This window comes from Gekko japonicus, unplaced genomic scaffold (genome assembly GCF_001447785.1).
Source record: "Gekko japonicus isolate JY-2015 unplaced genomic scaffold, Gekko_japonicus_V1.1 scaffold478, whole genome shotgun sequence".
NCBI classification, from domain to species: domain Eukaryota; kingdom Metazoa; phylum Chordata; class Lepidosauria; order Squamata; family Gekkonidae; genus Gekko; species Gekko japonicus.
In genome coordinates this window covers 657,092-673,825 of record NW_015173689.1, presented here as the reverse complement: position 1 = coordinate 673,825, position 16,734 = coordinate 657,092, and the positions used below count along the sequence as shown (strand labels likewise).

The 16,734-nt window shown below is 43.1% G+C and overlaps 1 protein-coding gene across 1 annotated transcript in view; it reads left to right on the top strand.

Moving 5' to 3' along the window:
* Window positions 1–16,734, top strand: part of CLCN4 (chloride channel, voltage-sensitive 4) — a 62,551-nt gene that overhangs the window by 24,933 nt on the left and 20,884 nt on the right. Inside the window, exons 4-8 of the mRNA XM_015423136.1 lie at window positions 3,595–3,782; window positions 12,091–12,213; window positions 12,460–12,666; window positions 12,761–12,841; window positions 14,386–14,931. Coding sequence (XP_015278622.1) covers window positions 3,595–3,782; window positions 12,091–12,213; window positions 12,460–12,666; window positions 12,761–12,841; window positions 14,386–14,931 — 1,145 coding nt within the window. The remainder of the gene's footprint in view (window positions 1–3,594; window positions 3,783–12,090; window positions 12,214–12,459; window positions 12,667–12,760; window positions 12,842–14,385; window positions 14,932–16,734) is intronic.

Genomic DNA, 16,734 nt, shown 5'->3' with positions numbered 1-16,734 from the left:
GCTCAGCAGGATTGCCTTAGCACTGCTGCTGGCCCAGCCTCCCTGATGCCTTTAAATACAATCTGCCCCCAACACTAGACAGGCGGGTGTCTGTCAGGTCTAGGAGCAGGGCCAGGGTACTTTAACCCATCAGGAACACCACCCCAGCAGGATCACCTTAGCGATACTGCTGGCCCAGCCCCTCTGATGGCTTCCAACACACTCCCCCCACCTCCTACATCTAACAGACGGTTGTCTGTCAGGTGCAGCAGTGGTTGCAGGGTGCTTAAAGCCATGAGGGAGCCTGCCCCAGCAGTAATGCCTTAGTGATCCTGCCAGCCCTGCCTCCACAGTAGCTTCTAATACTCCTCCCCCCTCCCCGTCCTACACTGAACAGGCAGCTGCCTGTCAGGTGTAGTAGAGTAGGTGGGATGCTTACAGGTGCCAGGGAGATTTGCTCAGCAGGATTGCCTTAGCACTGCTGCTGGCCCAGCCTCCCTGATGCCTTTAAATACAATCCCCCCCAACACCAGACAGGCCAGTGTCTATGAGTTGTAGGAGCAGGGCCAGGGTATGAATGTTTATGGGGAGATAGTAAAGGACATTTCTAGGAGCCATTTCTAGGAGAATCAGGCCATTCCTGATTTTGATACATGCCTCCCTCATGAACCTGAAGAAATGTCCACCACTTGCTCACACCAACTCCCCCTCACACCTCTCACCTCTTACAGCCCCCAAGAAAGCTCCTGGCAAACATTGAGCCAGATACACGAATGCCACAAGGAGGAGGCAAGTTAGGAATATGGCAAAGACATTTGCACATAGTACTTCTGCAGTGCACTGAGCTGCACAGGCCAAGTACCAACAAGATCACCCTGAGGTGCTGAGAACAACACAGTCTCCATATGAGCAAAACAATCCAGGGACACAAATAGAGAGGCCATCACTTTCATGGAAGGTAGCAGGAGTGGACTGAACAGATGACTGCTTCTTAAATGGACAGTTCTATGTGGCCTGCTCCAGAGTGAGCTCATCAAGCAGCCTGGTGATCCTAGCACCTGAGGGCAGAACCACCAATGTGGTCTAGAGACAGGTCCTTCAGTAGAGGGGGGGAAAGTATGCATGTCTCACTTCATTTCTTACACTTCAGTCTTCTCCATTAGAATTCCTACAACAAATGTCACATTTCAAATTTCACATCATCAGTATTATAACTGGATTTACGGAACATAAATACTGGTATTATAACAGGATTTACGGAACTTAAAGTATCAGGCTAGTTTTATATAGTTGATGCAATGGACTATCTTCTGCTCTCACTACAGCAAAACAGTGAATTTTTAAAGCATCCAACAATTTTAATCTTCACCCCCCCACACACACACACTAACACCTATTATGGCTACTACTCTACAGTATGCCAGCGTACTTTAGAAATAAACTATTTTTGCTAAAACTGCAGGACATAAAAAAGCAGAAATCCCCACAGAACAGACATTATATATTTATGATGCTTCTTGCAATATGTAACATAGAACAAACCTGTTTTTAGTTTCTGATATTTTATTTGTAAAGTTGTCGTCCTGAATATCGATCCTATCATTTAAGGCTAGTGAAGCCTATTTTCTATGTGCTGGGGGCATGTAGTTAGAAGTAAGTGCATGCTTACTTGGAGGTAAGTACCAGTGTACTCAGTAGGGCTTATGCTCAGCTATAGATGCACAAGATTTCAACCTAAATTTTACAAGATCCAAGCTATGAGGAAATCCCCCCCCCAAAACCCCACCATCCTGAGGGTCTTTTTTAGCACATAGTAGTGCAGAAAAGGGCAACTCGAATGATAAAAGGGTTGGAACACTTTCCCTCTTTCCCTACGAGGAAAGGTTAAAGCGCTTAGGGCTCTTTAGCTTGGAGAAACGACGACTGAGGGGTGACATGATTGAGGTTTATAAGATTATGCATGGGAAAGAGCAGGTAGAGAAAGAGGTACTTTTCTCCCTTTCTCACAATACAAGAACTCGTGGGCACTCCATGAAATTGCTGAGCAGTCGGGTTAGAACGGATAAAAGGAAGTACTTCTTCACCCAAAGAGTGATTAACACTTGGAATTCACTGCCACAGGAAGTGGTGGCGGCTACAAGCATGGACGGCTTCAAAAGGGAATTAGATAAGCATATGGAGCAGAGGTCCATCAGTGGCTATTAGCCACAAAATATAGATAGGGGCTTTGGGTCAAGGGATGCTCTATCTTCTTGGTGCTTGCGGGGGGGGGGGTCAACAGTGGGAGGGCTTCAAATGTCCTGGCCCCACTGGTGGACCTCCTGATGGCACCTGGTATTTCTGGCCACTGTGTGATACAGAGTGCTGGGCTGGATGGGCCTTTGGCCTGATCCAACATTGGCGTCTCTTATGTTCTTATGTTCAGATATTTTAAGTGCAACTGTCTCGACAGGCATTAATCAGAGGACAGTTGACATCATGGTGTTGGATTGAAATAACTGCAAAGGGAGCTCCGCTCACAGAGCAGAACTTCCATGCCTTCCTTGTCTTGCTGCAAATATTTGTTCTTTCACAATCACTCCTGAAGTTTGGAAGATGTGCAGAAACAGCATGTTGTATGGTGCTGATTTAAATGTAGGACAATATATTTTGTAAACCATTGCACAACTACAGCTTGAAATACTTACTAAATTTTTGGTTTTGACTGATCCTAATAAAGGTATTATTTCAATGTCCCGATAATTATCTTCTCAGTTGCAAACAGTCACCACTGGGTGCTGCTGTTGTGCTGTACTGTTGAAACGGGGAAAACTGTCAAACAGTGAGAAAAATTTTTAAAGCATGGTAAGGATTTTTAAAAAACCACCAACCACCAGGCTGGCTTGGCTTGCCAATATGTACAAGTACATTAAGGAGGTATATACACCCTAGTTCACACAATTTCAGTAGACTTTGAATCCCTCACTAATCATTCTATAGTTTAAGAATGGGGTATGTATATTGTTTATTAGTAATGCTCATTTGTTTATTAGTAATGCTGGAACTAAACCTATTTTCAGTAGCCCCACCACTGCCTCATTGATTTTATTGGCACATGGAACAGTCTAGCCAAGAATATGTTTGCTTGTGTCACAAACATGTTCTTGTCTAGACTGAATATGTTTGCTTGTGTGTGATTAGGGGGAACCTGTTGTTTAGAAATTCACAGCAACGGGCCAATAAAAGCAGATGGTGTTTTAAAAGAAACATTGCACAGTAATGCGGACGAGAAGGTAAGAAAGAACACTTCCTATCTTCTCTTTGCCCAGATCCTTTCTAACTCACTAATATGTATTCTAACGAGAACACATGCTCTTCTCCTACAACTACGAGACAATTGCATGGCTCGGCAAACTGCTGATGCTTTCAGAGAGAAACAGAAGATGTTCTTTGGCCACCACTGGGTGACTCAACATAGAACAGAGTGTTCCTTGTTCAACGACTGACCCATCTTTACAGGGTGCTTTTGTGAGGACATGTTTTGAATGGCTCTGATTCAATCCTCATTCAAATATCTGCCATTTCCCTTAATTGTATATTTTCTGTCAGAGTCTTTTCTCTTCTCCTCCCTGCCAGGCACATTAGCTGGAGTTATAGATCTAGCTGTGGACTGGATGACAGATCTAAAGGAAGGAGTCTGTTTATCTGCATTCTGGTATAGCCACGAGCAGTGCTGCTGGACATCTAATGAAACAACATTTGATGACAGAGACAAGTGTCCTCAGTGGCAGAAATGGTCTGAACTTCTAGTTAATCAGTCTGAGGTAGGCGTAAGAGTGGCTGTAAGGTAATTTTCATGTAATTTTGACATGGTTCTTTTCTGCTTTTCTTATTCTGGTAGCAATACGTTTTCTTAAATATATCTATCCCAACAAAACTAAAAATGAGTCCAGCAGATAAGCTTTAGTGCGGCTTGTTGAAAGGGAAGGAAAATGAAACCATTCTTATTAAAATCGGCTTTGTTATCAAGATTACTTTGTTCAAAACAAAACAAATGTTGCAAAATTTCTGAAATGTAGATAGATCAAGATGGGCAGCCATGCTAGTCTGTTTGTAGCAGTAGAAAAGAGCAAGAGTCCAGTAGCACCTTAAAGACTAACAAAATTAGTGGTAGGGTATGAGCTTCCATGAGTCACTGCTCACTTCTTCAGATACAGCTAGAATGGGAGTCCATCTATGTTTATATCTTGGACAGTAGAGTGATTTCAGATGCTGAAATGACCATAACAGGTAAATGACAATAGCAGGCTTGATAGGGTTAGGTGTGATATGCAGAGGGGTAGTAGGCATGGAGAAATCAGCATTGGTAATGAGACAAGAAACCTAGGTCTTGGTTCAGTCCAGGAGGATGCATTGTCTTGTACTAGAGAAGAGCTATTCCCACTAATTTGGCCTGTGTCTATTGGTGAGCACATGCAAAGGTTTGCGCACATTCACATAAACTGATGTCCTTTTATCTGGTACCTTCATAATAATTATATTCCAGACAGATTTACACTGAGATCTGGAATGCAGGAAGAATGACTGTATGAATGGAACAATGGGGCTCTGGACATTGACACTAAGATGCTTTTTGTGAGCATGTGCAAGGCCAGAGTTTCATCACCCCATCTCCTGGTACTACATTAGCCAGGGAGGCTTCAGATATGAGAATGGAGCAGGTTCTCCCTCCTGTTTCTCTGCCTCTCCAGCACAGACTGGGGAGAGAAGCTGGGTGTCTCCCCATCAGCATCCTTCTGGGCCTTGTTAAAGGGAGTGCCATGAACCACGTATGCTCAGTGTCTGTTGCTGACATCTTGCAATGGGAAAGGCCTTTGTGATAGGCTGGGAGCTGTCCCATCTACTGAGGCAGCTCCACTTTGGTCCTTTCCGCACTAGACCTTAAATCCTGGTTCAGCCTTGTCCCCAAACTTACATTCTATCCTACACTCAAGTTCACCCCTGTAATTATCTCGGGGTATTGTTTGTTTCCACATTACATTAAGATCACCCCGGTTTTGCCCCACACTTGTCCCGGGATAAATGGATGCTGTTATAACCAGGGATAAATGCAAGGTATCGTGTCCCGATTTGAACTCTGATAAAACCAGGGATGAGATCCAAGTGCGGAAAGGACCTATATCTCTGTTGGAAAAGGCAATGTCTGGTGTACAAAGAAGAAGAAGAAGAGAAGACCTTGCAGGGGGCAGCACGAAGACAATTCGATAGGATAGTGAAGTCAACACCTTTTCTCCTGTTAAGTGTCATTCCTTGTCTGTCTCCAGATTGCTACTCTCAGGACAATTTCCCCCTTCTTCTCAAAAGTGCCACACTCAGTCTTACCCTCTCTCTCAGTTAGAGATGTAGTTAGGAACCTATCTCTGTCTCTCCTCTTTCCTATCAAGTATATAGCTCCACTTTGGTCCTTTCCGCACTAGACCTTAAATCCTGGTTCAGCCTTGTCCCCAAACTTACATTCTATCCTACACTCAAGTTCACCCCTGTAATTATCTCGGGGTATTGTTTGTTTCCACATTACATTAAGATCACCCCGGTTTTGCCCCACACTTGTCCCGGGATAAATGGATGCTGTTATAACCAGGGATAAATGCAAGGTATCGTGTCCCGATTTGAACTCTGATAAAACCAGGGATGAGATCCAAGTGCGGAAAGGACCTATATCTCTGTTGGAAAAGGCAATGTCTGGTGTACAAAGAAGAAGAAGAAGAGAAGACCTTGCAGGGGGCAGCACGAAGACAATTCGATAGGATAGTGAAGTCAACACCTTTTCTCCTGTTAAGTGTCATTCCTTGTCTGTCTCCAGATTGCTACTCTCAGGACAATTTCCCCCTTCTTCTCAAAAGTGCCACACTCAGTCTTACCCTCTCTCTCAGTTAGAGATGTAGTTAGGAACCTATCTCTGTCTCTCCTCTTTCCTATCAAGTATATGAATTCCTAAATAAACATTTGTTGTTCAGTCGCACAGTTGAGTCGGACTCTTTGTGACCCCATGGACCACTTCATGCCAAGCCCTTGTCTACTCTTTAATCAGGTTGTGCACTGTTGCTGTGTTAATTGTTCTGCCAACAGTCTCCACCTCCCTTGGAGCTGGGCCGAACCACCACTGAGCAGCTGTTAAGGTGACAGTGGCCCTTCAACAGGTGTCTTCTCTGTTATTTCTGCCTAAAAAGGCAGTAACATGCCCCTCGCTCTCAGCGGCCTCCTGGAAACTCTAGGGACTCCCCTGCCTCCACCCCAGGCACATTTCTTCAACTAAACTTAAGGGCAAAGAATGGGTTACTTTAAGGGCAGGCATATTACTTACATTCCTTTCAGTTTGGTGCTGCAAATTCAGAGGTGACTACTTAAAAAAAAATTCACAGGAATAAGTGACCACAAAGTGAGAAATCCTCCTGGTTCTTATAGAACCATCTGTGTATGATCCTTTCAAAAATTAAGCTGTATCTATCCCATTACTATATTTTCTTTTCATGATGAGGGAGTCCATTAGAGGGAACAAGGAATCTCAAAAATGATGCAAGGATTTCTCGCTTCATAGTAACAGGAGCAAGTTCCATCCCATAGTCCTGGAGAGTGTTTAATGATTAGTCTTATTTATAACCCTACACCCAAAGGTCTCCAGTTTTAATTTCATTGTTGAAGCTAGTATGCTCTATGCATGGGTGGGTGGGGGGACTGTGTGTTTCTCAGACTCTCCATGCTAACCTTTTTTGATCCTTTATCGGTAGTTACTTCTGTGCTTTGGGGCTCCTCACAAATGGGTTGTTCCAGGAAATAGTAATCCTAACCAATCAATTTTTTTTTGTGAACATGATGACATCACAGACCAAAGTAACAAATCACATTTGGCTTGGTGATGATGTCACAAAACCATTGAGTGAGGATAATATGTACTCGATCATCATTGCCCTCACTTTGAATGAGCGATCACTTTTGCTGCAACTCCCCCCTCCCCCCAATCCCTGCCCAAAAGCTAAAACAAAAAGTATTCTGAGTCCTTGGCTTCTTCCTTCCTTCTCTGGGACTTGTAGAAAATTCTTAGCACTAAGAATGAATGTCTCAGAGCCCCCTTTGTAGACAATTCTTAGAGGTCAATGTTTTAGATGTAATTTATCCAGACTCTTCTTTTTCTGTGTCTGAGCAGTGCTGCTTGTCATAGCTGATGGAATTTGACAATGTGAAGGCATGGATACAGATGGATATTTTTGCAACATAACTTTTCCCTGTGGTTTTGGGCCTTTTAGTAGCTTAGAGCTCCTTATCACACAGGACTTATGCATTCTGACACTTGTCAAAATTGTTTTAATTATCATCATTTTTGTGAAAGGACATTAAAGCAGATGCTTGATGTGAAAACCTTGAAGCAAGTTGGATATCCCCCAGACTGTATTTTCCTTCTGTATTCCACTCTTCATGGAGATAATATTACCAGTATAGAACAGACTCCAAAGTGTCCTTTCCCATGGCTAACATTTGTTCAAGATCAGCCTGATCCTTTTGACATTCCAGAAGCAGATTTGAACCAGATCATATAGCAGCACTGTACTTCGGGAGTGGATAAATATGATAAATTCTCACCCACACTTCTGCAAATCCACTTATTATTTTGCCACAATTTTGCCTTGCTTGTAGGGAATACCCAGCCAGTGTGCCAGTTTGAAAGGCAGTGTTGGGCTTGGATGTGAAAAGCCCTGCTTGTCCGTCATGAGATGGTTTAGGAAAGTGGCTAAAGAGTCAGAGTAGGATCTGAGGGACGTAGGTTCAAATCCCGCAGTGCTTAGCTGTGAGCCACTGGCTGACCATAAGACAACTGTGTAGTCAGTCTAACCTACCTCACAGAGTTTGTAAATATAAAGTGAGGGAAGGGGAAAACCATATGTATCAATCACCTTGAGCTCCTTAGAGGAAGGCTGGAATGAAATGTAATAGATAACTAATAGCCAGCTCACTGGCTTGGATCCCATGATCCATGAGCACAAGGATCAGGGCTATTTCCCATGTTCCACTCCCTGCAAGAAGTTCCATCTGATTCCAGTAAAGTTCATTCCTGAGGCTGCAGGGCTTAGGTGGGCTAATATTTATTCAGAAAGGGTATGTCCTCCCTATTCCTATGACCTGCCTGAGGAAGCTCACTAGGTAAAAACAGTACAATAATGAAATCTGAAAACCACAAGCATAAAAAAAAATCTCAGTATGAAGATCAGCAATAAAACAAGCCAGGAGCTTGCTAGAGGCATAAACACAGCTTTAAACGTAGCAGCATAAAATAGCATTTATAAACGATAGAAATGGAACCCTTCAGATAAAAGCCTGGGTGAAAAGAAATATTTTGCCCAGGAACCTAAAAAGACAAAAAAATAGGTGTTCCCAATGTTTCAGGACCCACATGGACTAAAATCCATGCAAGGCAGGGGGTTTTACTGGGGAGGGGGGAAAGGAACAAAATCACTGTCTCGCCTTTCCCCCCCATCAGTACAGTTCTGCTGATGAAAGAGGCAAAGAAGGCAATTTTGCTGCCTTCCTCCTTCATAGTGCATCCCCTCCCCACCTGGAATGGCATGGCTTTCAGTTCACAACCCTGTCACAAGTTATAGTGAATGCACATACAACCTGTATACACGTGGTTTTTTCTTTATATGTACAATTCTCCATATTACATTTAACACATGTGCAGCTGAGCATGTGACTGAAACCACACATACGTTCATATACCGGTTCCTGGTTTCACTTGTAATGCACATTTGCTTGTTTCTTACAAGCAGTTGTATGCATGTACATGCAGGGTGTATGTACATTCACTGAAACATGAACAGGGCTCATATTTATTTATTTTATTTTATTACATTTATACCCCACCCTCCCCGCGAACGGGCTCATATGTGCTCTGCAACACTGGGAATCAACTTTCATAGAGTGAGATGGAATTGTGGGGGAAGGGGAATGTGGGAGTGATCTGTGACCATCAGCGCCTTCCATTGATGGATGACAGGTCCATCCCACTATCTCCGTCTAAACTACTCTACAGAATTTTGGTAAGGCTAAAATGCTGCTTCAGTTCTTTGGAGGAGTAGTGAGACAAAGCTTTAAATGCCCATGGTGCAGTTTAAGCATTTTATGCCAGGGCTTATTTCGATAGATTTGGATGAAACTGGTGTCTTTGCTGTAAGCATGATCCTTCTTTGGATTGTTTAGGTAATGCAGTAAAATGAAAGTAAAGATAAAATGGTAACGAAAAGATACTCTGAAGAGTGGTTGAAAGTGCTTTGAACATGTTTTCTGCATTTTGAGCCATTTGCTTTCAAGATGTAGAATTGTATATTTAAACCACTTCCATAGCACTTAGTGACAGACTTCACGTTCCTGGGATCCCAGATCACCGCAGACTGTGACAGCAGCTATGAAATTAAAAGATGCCTGCTCCTTGGGAGGAAAGCGATGGCGAACCTAAACAGCATGATAAAAAGTAGAGACATCACCCTGCCAACAAAAGTCCGCATGGTCAAAGCAATGGTATTCCCAGTAGTCATGTATGGCTGCGAGAGTTGGACTATAAGGAAAGCCGAGCGCCGAAGAATAAATTCTTTTGAACTATGGTGCTGGAGAAGACTCTTGAGAGTCCCTTGGACTGCAAGAAGATCAAATCAGTCAATCCTAAAAGAAATCAACCCTGACTGTTCCCTGGAAGGCCAGATAATGGAACTGAAGCTCAAATACTTTGGCCACCAAATGAGAAGGGAGCACTCACTGGAGAAGACCTTGATGCTGGGAAAGATTGAAGGTCAAATTAGACGGGGCCGGCAAAGGATGAGATGGTTAGACAGTGTCATAGATGCAACGAACATGAAGTTGAGCAAATGTCAGAGGACGGCGGAAGACCGTAAGGCCTGGCGTGATCTGGTCTATGGGGTCCCGAAGAGTCGGACTCGACTGTGCGACTGAACAACAACATAGCACTTAAAATGTATATCTACCTTCACTCTGTGGGACACCTACTTTTCCCTTTTCCCTTTTAAAAGTTACTCTGTTCAGATTTCAGGGGGGAAATAAGACAGTCAAATATAGCACAGCTTTAACTTTACAGGACAAACAGGTCTTCTACCAAAAAATTTTAAGAACCAAATTCATATCTGCTATCAGCCCCTTTTCCCCTTTATGATGTGATTTTCATTTCACACTGGGCCACGGATAGCAAACAAAGTCCATCCTGTAACGGAGTAATGATTATTGCCATAGCTGGCTCTTATTTAAAGCACTATGAGAATATATGCATTGGGAAATTAAACTAATGCTCTTCAGCTGTGGCAATAAGAATGCACTATTCTAGTCAAGGAATCAGTAGGTCAACAATGGAGATGCCATTCATCTTTTCTTTTGCTGGGATTAGCAAATCCAGCTGTCAAAGTGAACACGCAGAAGAGTTATCCAATCAATCATCATTTTGTACAAATGGGTAAGAAATAAGAATTGGACAGAAAAGGAACCATGGCTGCGGAGGCCATCTCTGTTTACGATTTGAGCAGAGCTTCCAGCATAAAGCTAAAGATGTATTGGAAAGTGCTGTCAGATTGCGGCTGATTAATGGCAACCCCACAGGATTGTCAAGGCAAGAGACAGTCAGACTTCCTTGGCGGTCTCCCATCCAAGCTCTAACCAGGGCCAGCCCTGCTTGGTTCTGAGATCTGATTGAGATTGGATTGACCTGGGTAGTTCATGTCAGGAATAATTAAAGATACCCACAGCAAAATAAAAGAGGCACCCTAAAGACTAATAGAATTTACTCTAGCATAAACCTTTGCGAATCAGAACTAACGTCATCAGTTGCCTGTCTGACTCTCAAAAGCTGGAATACATTTTGTTAAAGGTGCCACTGGACTCTTGTTTTTATTTTGCTGCTTCAGATTAAGATGGCTGCCTATCTGGAAACCATGGTTGAATCGTCTGACTGGAACTTTCATCTATGTCCGGAAATAGGTTAGGGCGCACACCTGGTTGTGACAGTAACCTGGATTCTGCCCTTGTGGCACAGCTTTCACAGGTGCAAAGGGAGGGCTGATTCTTTTCCTTCAGCAATGGTTTTCCAGTATTCTAAACTCTTTTCTCTGGTGGTGGTAGAAGGTGCCATCAAATCACATCCAATTTATGGTGACCCTGTAGGGTTTTCAAGACAAGAGATGAATAGAGGTGGTTTGCCACTGCCTGCCTCTGCTTAGCAACCCTGGATTTCCATGGTGGTTTCCCATCTATGTCCGAACTAGGGCTGACTCTGCTTAGCTTCCAAGATCTGATGAGATCAGGCTACCCCCGGGCTCTTTTTGTAGCAGGAACTCCTTTGCATATTAGGCGACACACCCCTGCTGTAGCCAATCCTCCAAGAGCTTACAGAGCTCTTCTTACAGGGGCTACTGTAAGCTCTTGGAGGATTGGCTACATTAGGGGTGTGTCGCCTAATATGCAAAGGAGTTCCTGCTACAAAAAGAGCCCTGCCAGCCATCCAGTTCAGGACACCCTTTTCTCTAGTGAGGATTAATTCTGGTATCTGGGCCTTACCTGGACAAAGAACGGCTTTAAAAAGTGCAAGTGGGGGAAAGTTCAGTGTGTCCCTCTTGCCTCCTAATGTTGCATTTTCAACCACTTGCTTTATGGAGATTTGTCAAGAGGTGGTTCTGCTGACAAAGTGGTTATCTTTCAGACAGCTGGCAAAGAATGGGAGCAGTTAATGCGTATTTACCAAATGTTGTGTCTGCCTCCCCTCCCCAGTGCTTCAACATATCCTTGAAGCGGTGTTTGAAATATATTTGTGATTGCCATGTGTCAGGTTTATAGTTTGGTGCATATTTATTGTGCTAGGTTTTTTTGGTATGCTTGAATTGCATTACTGTAGATAACATAAAGCAGACAGACATACTGTTGATGTGAAAACCAAGTCATGCATACACTACTGCAGTAGCCCTGTCATTAAGGCCAATTATGAGAAATTCTCCACACCACCTCATTTACTTAGCAAGTGGCAGAAACTTGACACTTCTTGTATTTGTCTAACAGTAGTTTTTTTTCCCCTTATTGTTTTTCTAGGGTGCAAGCGCTTACATTCTAAATTATTTTCTTTACATTTTGTGGGCTTTATTGTTTGCTTTCCTGGCTGTTTCCCTTGTCAGAGTATTTGCTCCCTACGCCTGTGGTTCTGGAATCCCAGAGGTAAGTTTTTCTTTCTGGCTTGACAACTCGTTGAAGGGGGGGGGATTCTTGCAACATTTCTGGCAAATCCACACCAAAGGCTTTTAAACAGGGTGTATGCTAAAAGAAGAGGAGTTATTAATGGTGTCTTGTGTTTTTTATAGACTTAAGATTCACAGGCTTTTAAGGAAATGACTGCCCTCTTCATTATTCATATTGGTTTCACAAAATCAGAGCTGCCAATGTGTTGTTCTTCCTGCCTTCCAGATAAAGACCATCTTGAGCGGTTTCATTATTAGGGGTTACCTGGGCAAATGGACCCTCTTAATCAAAACAGTCACTTTGGTTCTGGTGGTGTCTTCAGGTCTCAGCCTTGGCAAAGAAGGGCCTCTAGTACACGTGGCTTGCTGTTGCGGCAACTTTTTCAGCAGCCTCTTCTCAAAGTACAGCAAGAATGAAGGAAAAAGAAGAGAGGTAAAGTGGATCACACAATTTTCTTGCTTCACCTCATAAAATGATTACGTGTTTTCCGGAAAGTCTGACTTCTTTATCAACATTTCCATGCTAGGTGCTTTCAGCGGCTGCTGCCGCCGGCGTCTCTGTAGCCTTTGGAGCACCAATTGGTGGCGTACTTTTTAGCCTAGAGGAGGTAAGAACTGGCTGGGTTTATAAGTAGCAGCAAACTCTGTGTCTTTTCTGAAGATATTTTGCACAAGACCTAGATTATGACTCAACTGAAAGCTCTGAAACCTTTTAAAGATACCTTGTATGTACACTCAACCGTAATTCCTGTGTTTTTTGTGATTCTAAATATTTGCAAACATTTAGTGAAGAGACCTGGGATTGTGTAGTGGCCAGGGGTCAGACTGCAATCATCCTAGTCGTCTGCTATTGTTTATTAGATGTTTCATCCTCTTGATTGCGATGATTTACACTAATTCACCTTGGGTATCAATGAGAAAGGCAGACTATAAATAAATAAAACAATAATATAATATAAAATAAATGCCACAAATATCATGAGCCTTTGAAGGGGAAATTACAGTTGTGCAAAGCTTTGATTTGGGTCAGGACCAGGAAAGGGAGTTTCGCCCTTCCACTTCCGCTTTGCTATTCAAAACACACTCCTGTGCTTTAATTAGCCCTTTTTGATATTTTTAAATATGTGCATGTGCGTGTGTGTGCACCTGGAAGTCATGGCGACCTCTGATGACTGACCCCCCATAGAGGACATTCAGAGAGGTGGCTGAATAAAGCCTGCCCTGGCCTCTGGCATTCCAGGGAGGTCTCCCATCCAAGTACTTGCCAGAGTCGACCCTGCTTAGCTTCCGAGATCTGACAAGATCAGACTTGCCCGGGCATTGAATAATTAGCCTTTTAATGAAAAGGTATAAATATTTTTGTGCACTTTTTCTTATAAAGGCCTATAACAGTGTGTGAGTTAATTTCAGTTTATGAAAACAAGTGGTAGCAAAAAAAAAAAAAAAGAAGTCTCTACCTGTATTCTGTATTGTCCCAACCTGAATGGGCTCCACATGGCTGTAACTGAATTTATAAAGACACAGGAAAGATATGATCATGAATCTTCCAATGCCTCGTCTTTTATGACCCTAAGAGTACACAAGCTGAAAAGTCCTCAGTTCATATACCAACTCAAGCACAGACTCCCAAAGCAAGCCACTGTTTCTGGAACTAATGACACAGGTCAACCTTACAAAAGTTGAGGATTCCTAAAATAATGTACTAAATCTTACAGTAAGGATTACTGAAATAATATGTGTTTGTTGCTATGGTCATTCTACTGAACTTATAAATGCTAGGTACTACTACACTGTTCGTGAGCTGGCTATACTACTTTGTGGTTGTGGGGCAACGGACACTTATTTATAAGATGACTAAAACCATTAGTAGTTCGTAAAGGAATGGCTCATCCTTTGCCACAGTTGCAGAAAATCTGCAGGTATATCTTAACATTAAAATAGTGCCGGGTTTTTTGTTGTATGACTATATGTAATCTCATCTCAGAGTTTCAGAAAAATAATTTTACTGACTTACAATAATATATCCTTTCCACATACATGGCAAGATAATATCTTTGAAATAAATGGAGAAAGACATGATTTAAATTGCATTGTAGCACAGTAACCAATGGAAACACTGCAGTTGTCATTAACGGTTTTCATTTGCTCTTAGGTGAGTTATTATTTTCCCCTGAAGACTCTTTGGAGATCATTTTTTGCAGCCCTCGTTGCCGCTTTTACCCTGAGATCCATCAATCCATTTGGAAACAGTCGCCTAGTTCTTTTTTATGTTGAGTATCACACGCCTTGGTACATGGCCGAACTTTTCCCCTTTATTCTACTTGGAGTTTTTGGAGGCCTGTGGGGGACACTTTTCATCCGATGCAATATCGAATGGTGCAGGAGACGCAAAACCACAAGGCTTGGGAAGTACCCAGTCTTAGAAGTCATTGCAGTAACTGCTATCACTGCTATAATTGCCTATCCCAATCCATACACCCGGAGGAGCACCAGTGAGCTCATCTCAGAGCTTTTCAATGACTGCGGGGCTTTAGAGTCATCTCAACTCTGTGACTACATAAATGATCCTAATATGACTCGACCTGTGGATGATATTCCTGACAGACCAGCTGGTTTTGGAGTATACACAGCTATGTGGCAGCTAGCCCTGGCTCTCATCTTTAAAATCATCATTACCATATTTACCTTTGGCATGAAGGTAAGCTTTGTGTGTCAAGATCATTTTATTGCAAATTAGATTCTGGTTTAGTAATCCACAAAACCAAAAGAACAGTTGTCTTGAAAGGGGACTGGGGCTTCTCCCACCTACAGATAGTACGTTTTACTATCTCAGGGTGAGTGCTGCTGATGTAGGGTCCTCTAAGCTAGTGGAATGCAGCCCACTGTGTCCTGTAAACCTGATGTATTTAACAGCAACATGTTTTCAAGAATCAGATTTGACAAATAAATTAATTTAGCTGGATGCTGCTCAGATCCTTTCAGTTGTGTTTTTAGAATCTGTAGAGGTAAACACATTCTAATTGCCTTAAATAAAAATTTCTGGCAGGAGGCAATTCATGGTCTTCATCAGCTATTGATCTTAAGTAAATGTTAGGTGAGCCAATTCTTATCTCCTGACAAAGGGAATATGTAACTGTCAACGTTGTTTTTTTTAAACACTTACTACAGTTGCTTCACCCTACTTTTTTGTCTTGTATGGCACAATGCATTCTAATTTGGTGCTTCATATCCTTGGTACTTTACATCTATTTGATATAGCTGGACTTCCCTGTGGAGGCACAAGCCTTTTTCTTAATCATTTTGTGCATGCCTTTCTTTTGTGCAATTATTGAGCAAAGTAATACAAACAGCACTGTGGCTCCCCCATTTCTTGTTCTGATGACATTCTGGAGGTGATAGTAAAGCAGTAAGGCCCAGTTTCTTTCTTTTGTAGCCCCTAACACAAACTGCTTAAGCTTTTCTGAAATCCTTGAAGTGAAGGAGAGCTTATGGGAAGTTGCCAGGAAGTGGAGCTGTTGTATTAACTGACCAGTCTGAAATGTCAGCCTAATCACCTTGTCAAGCCATTGGCAAGACTACAGTGGGAGAGTTTTAATTTTGTTCTGGAAGACACCCAAATACAGGCAAGTCTTGCCAGAATGTGAAACTGAACAAAACTACACTAAACGCCTAAGTCAAATTTCTGGCATATGAAGTCTCCAATATTTGGAGGGAAATTCTTGATGTGATTGCCTGTGGTTTGGTTGAAGGGATGATTTGGAGAGATTGCTTTGTTTTTAGATAAAACTTTCTTATCAGCTTGGGTAAGTTTGCTGAAAAGGCATTAGAGATGCTTGAAGAGACCAGGAGGAGCATGGCCATATGGAATGGGACTAACCCTAACCCTTTTTATTTTCCATTTCAATCTGAAATTCAAAATAAATTCTTACTGCCAGGGGTCGTTTCGTAGAAAAAGAGCTAGGGAAACTCATTAGCATAACTCATTAGCATATGCCACACCCCCTGACATTACCGGAAGTGTGTCATAAGGCCACACCCCCTGACATCACTGGAAGTGTGTCATAAGGCCACACCCCCCGCTCCCAACGGTCCCGGCCGCCGGCGGCCTTGCAGCTCCATTGCCGAGCCCCATGAGGGGCCCGGCGGTGGACCTGCAAGGCCGGCAGGAGTGCAAGGAAGCCCCGCGAAGGCCCTCCCTGGCCCCAGGCAGGCAGGGGTGGGGAGAGGCAGGGAGGAAGCAACTTACCCTCCCTCTTCTCCTGCCTCCTCCTGGCTGAATGAGGGCCGGAAGCGGGGTGGCCGGAAGCAGGGGGCGGGGCTTCATCATGTGCCCCGCCCCCTGTACCTCACCCGGGGGAACTGCGATCCCCCGCGACCCCCCCAAAATGACCTCTGTTTACTGCAAATATCTGTTTCTCCCATTTAGGGCCAAGGGAATATTTTCAGATTCTCACTTCATGGGTTCATCCTCTAAAACAATACATTGTGGACACTTTTCCTC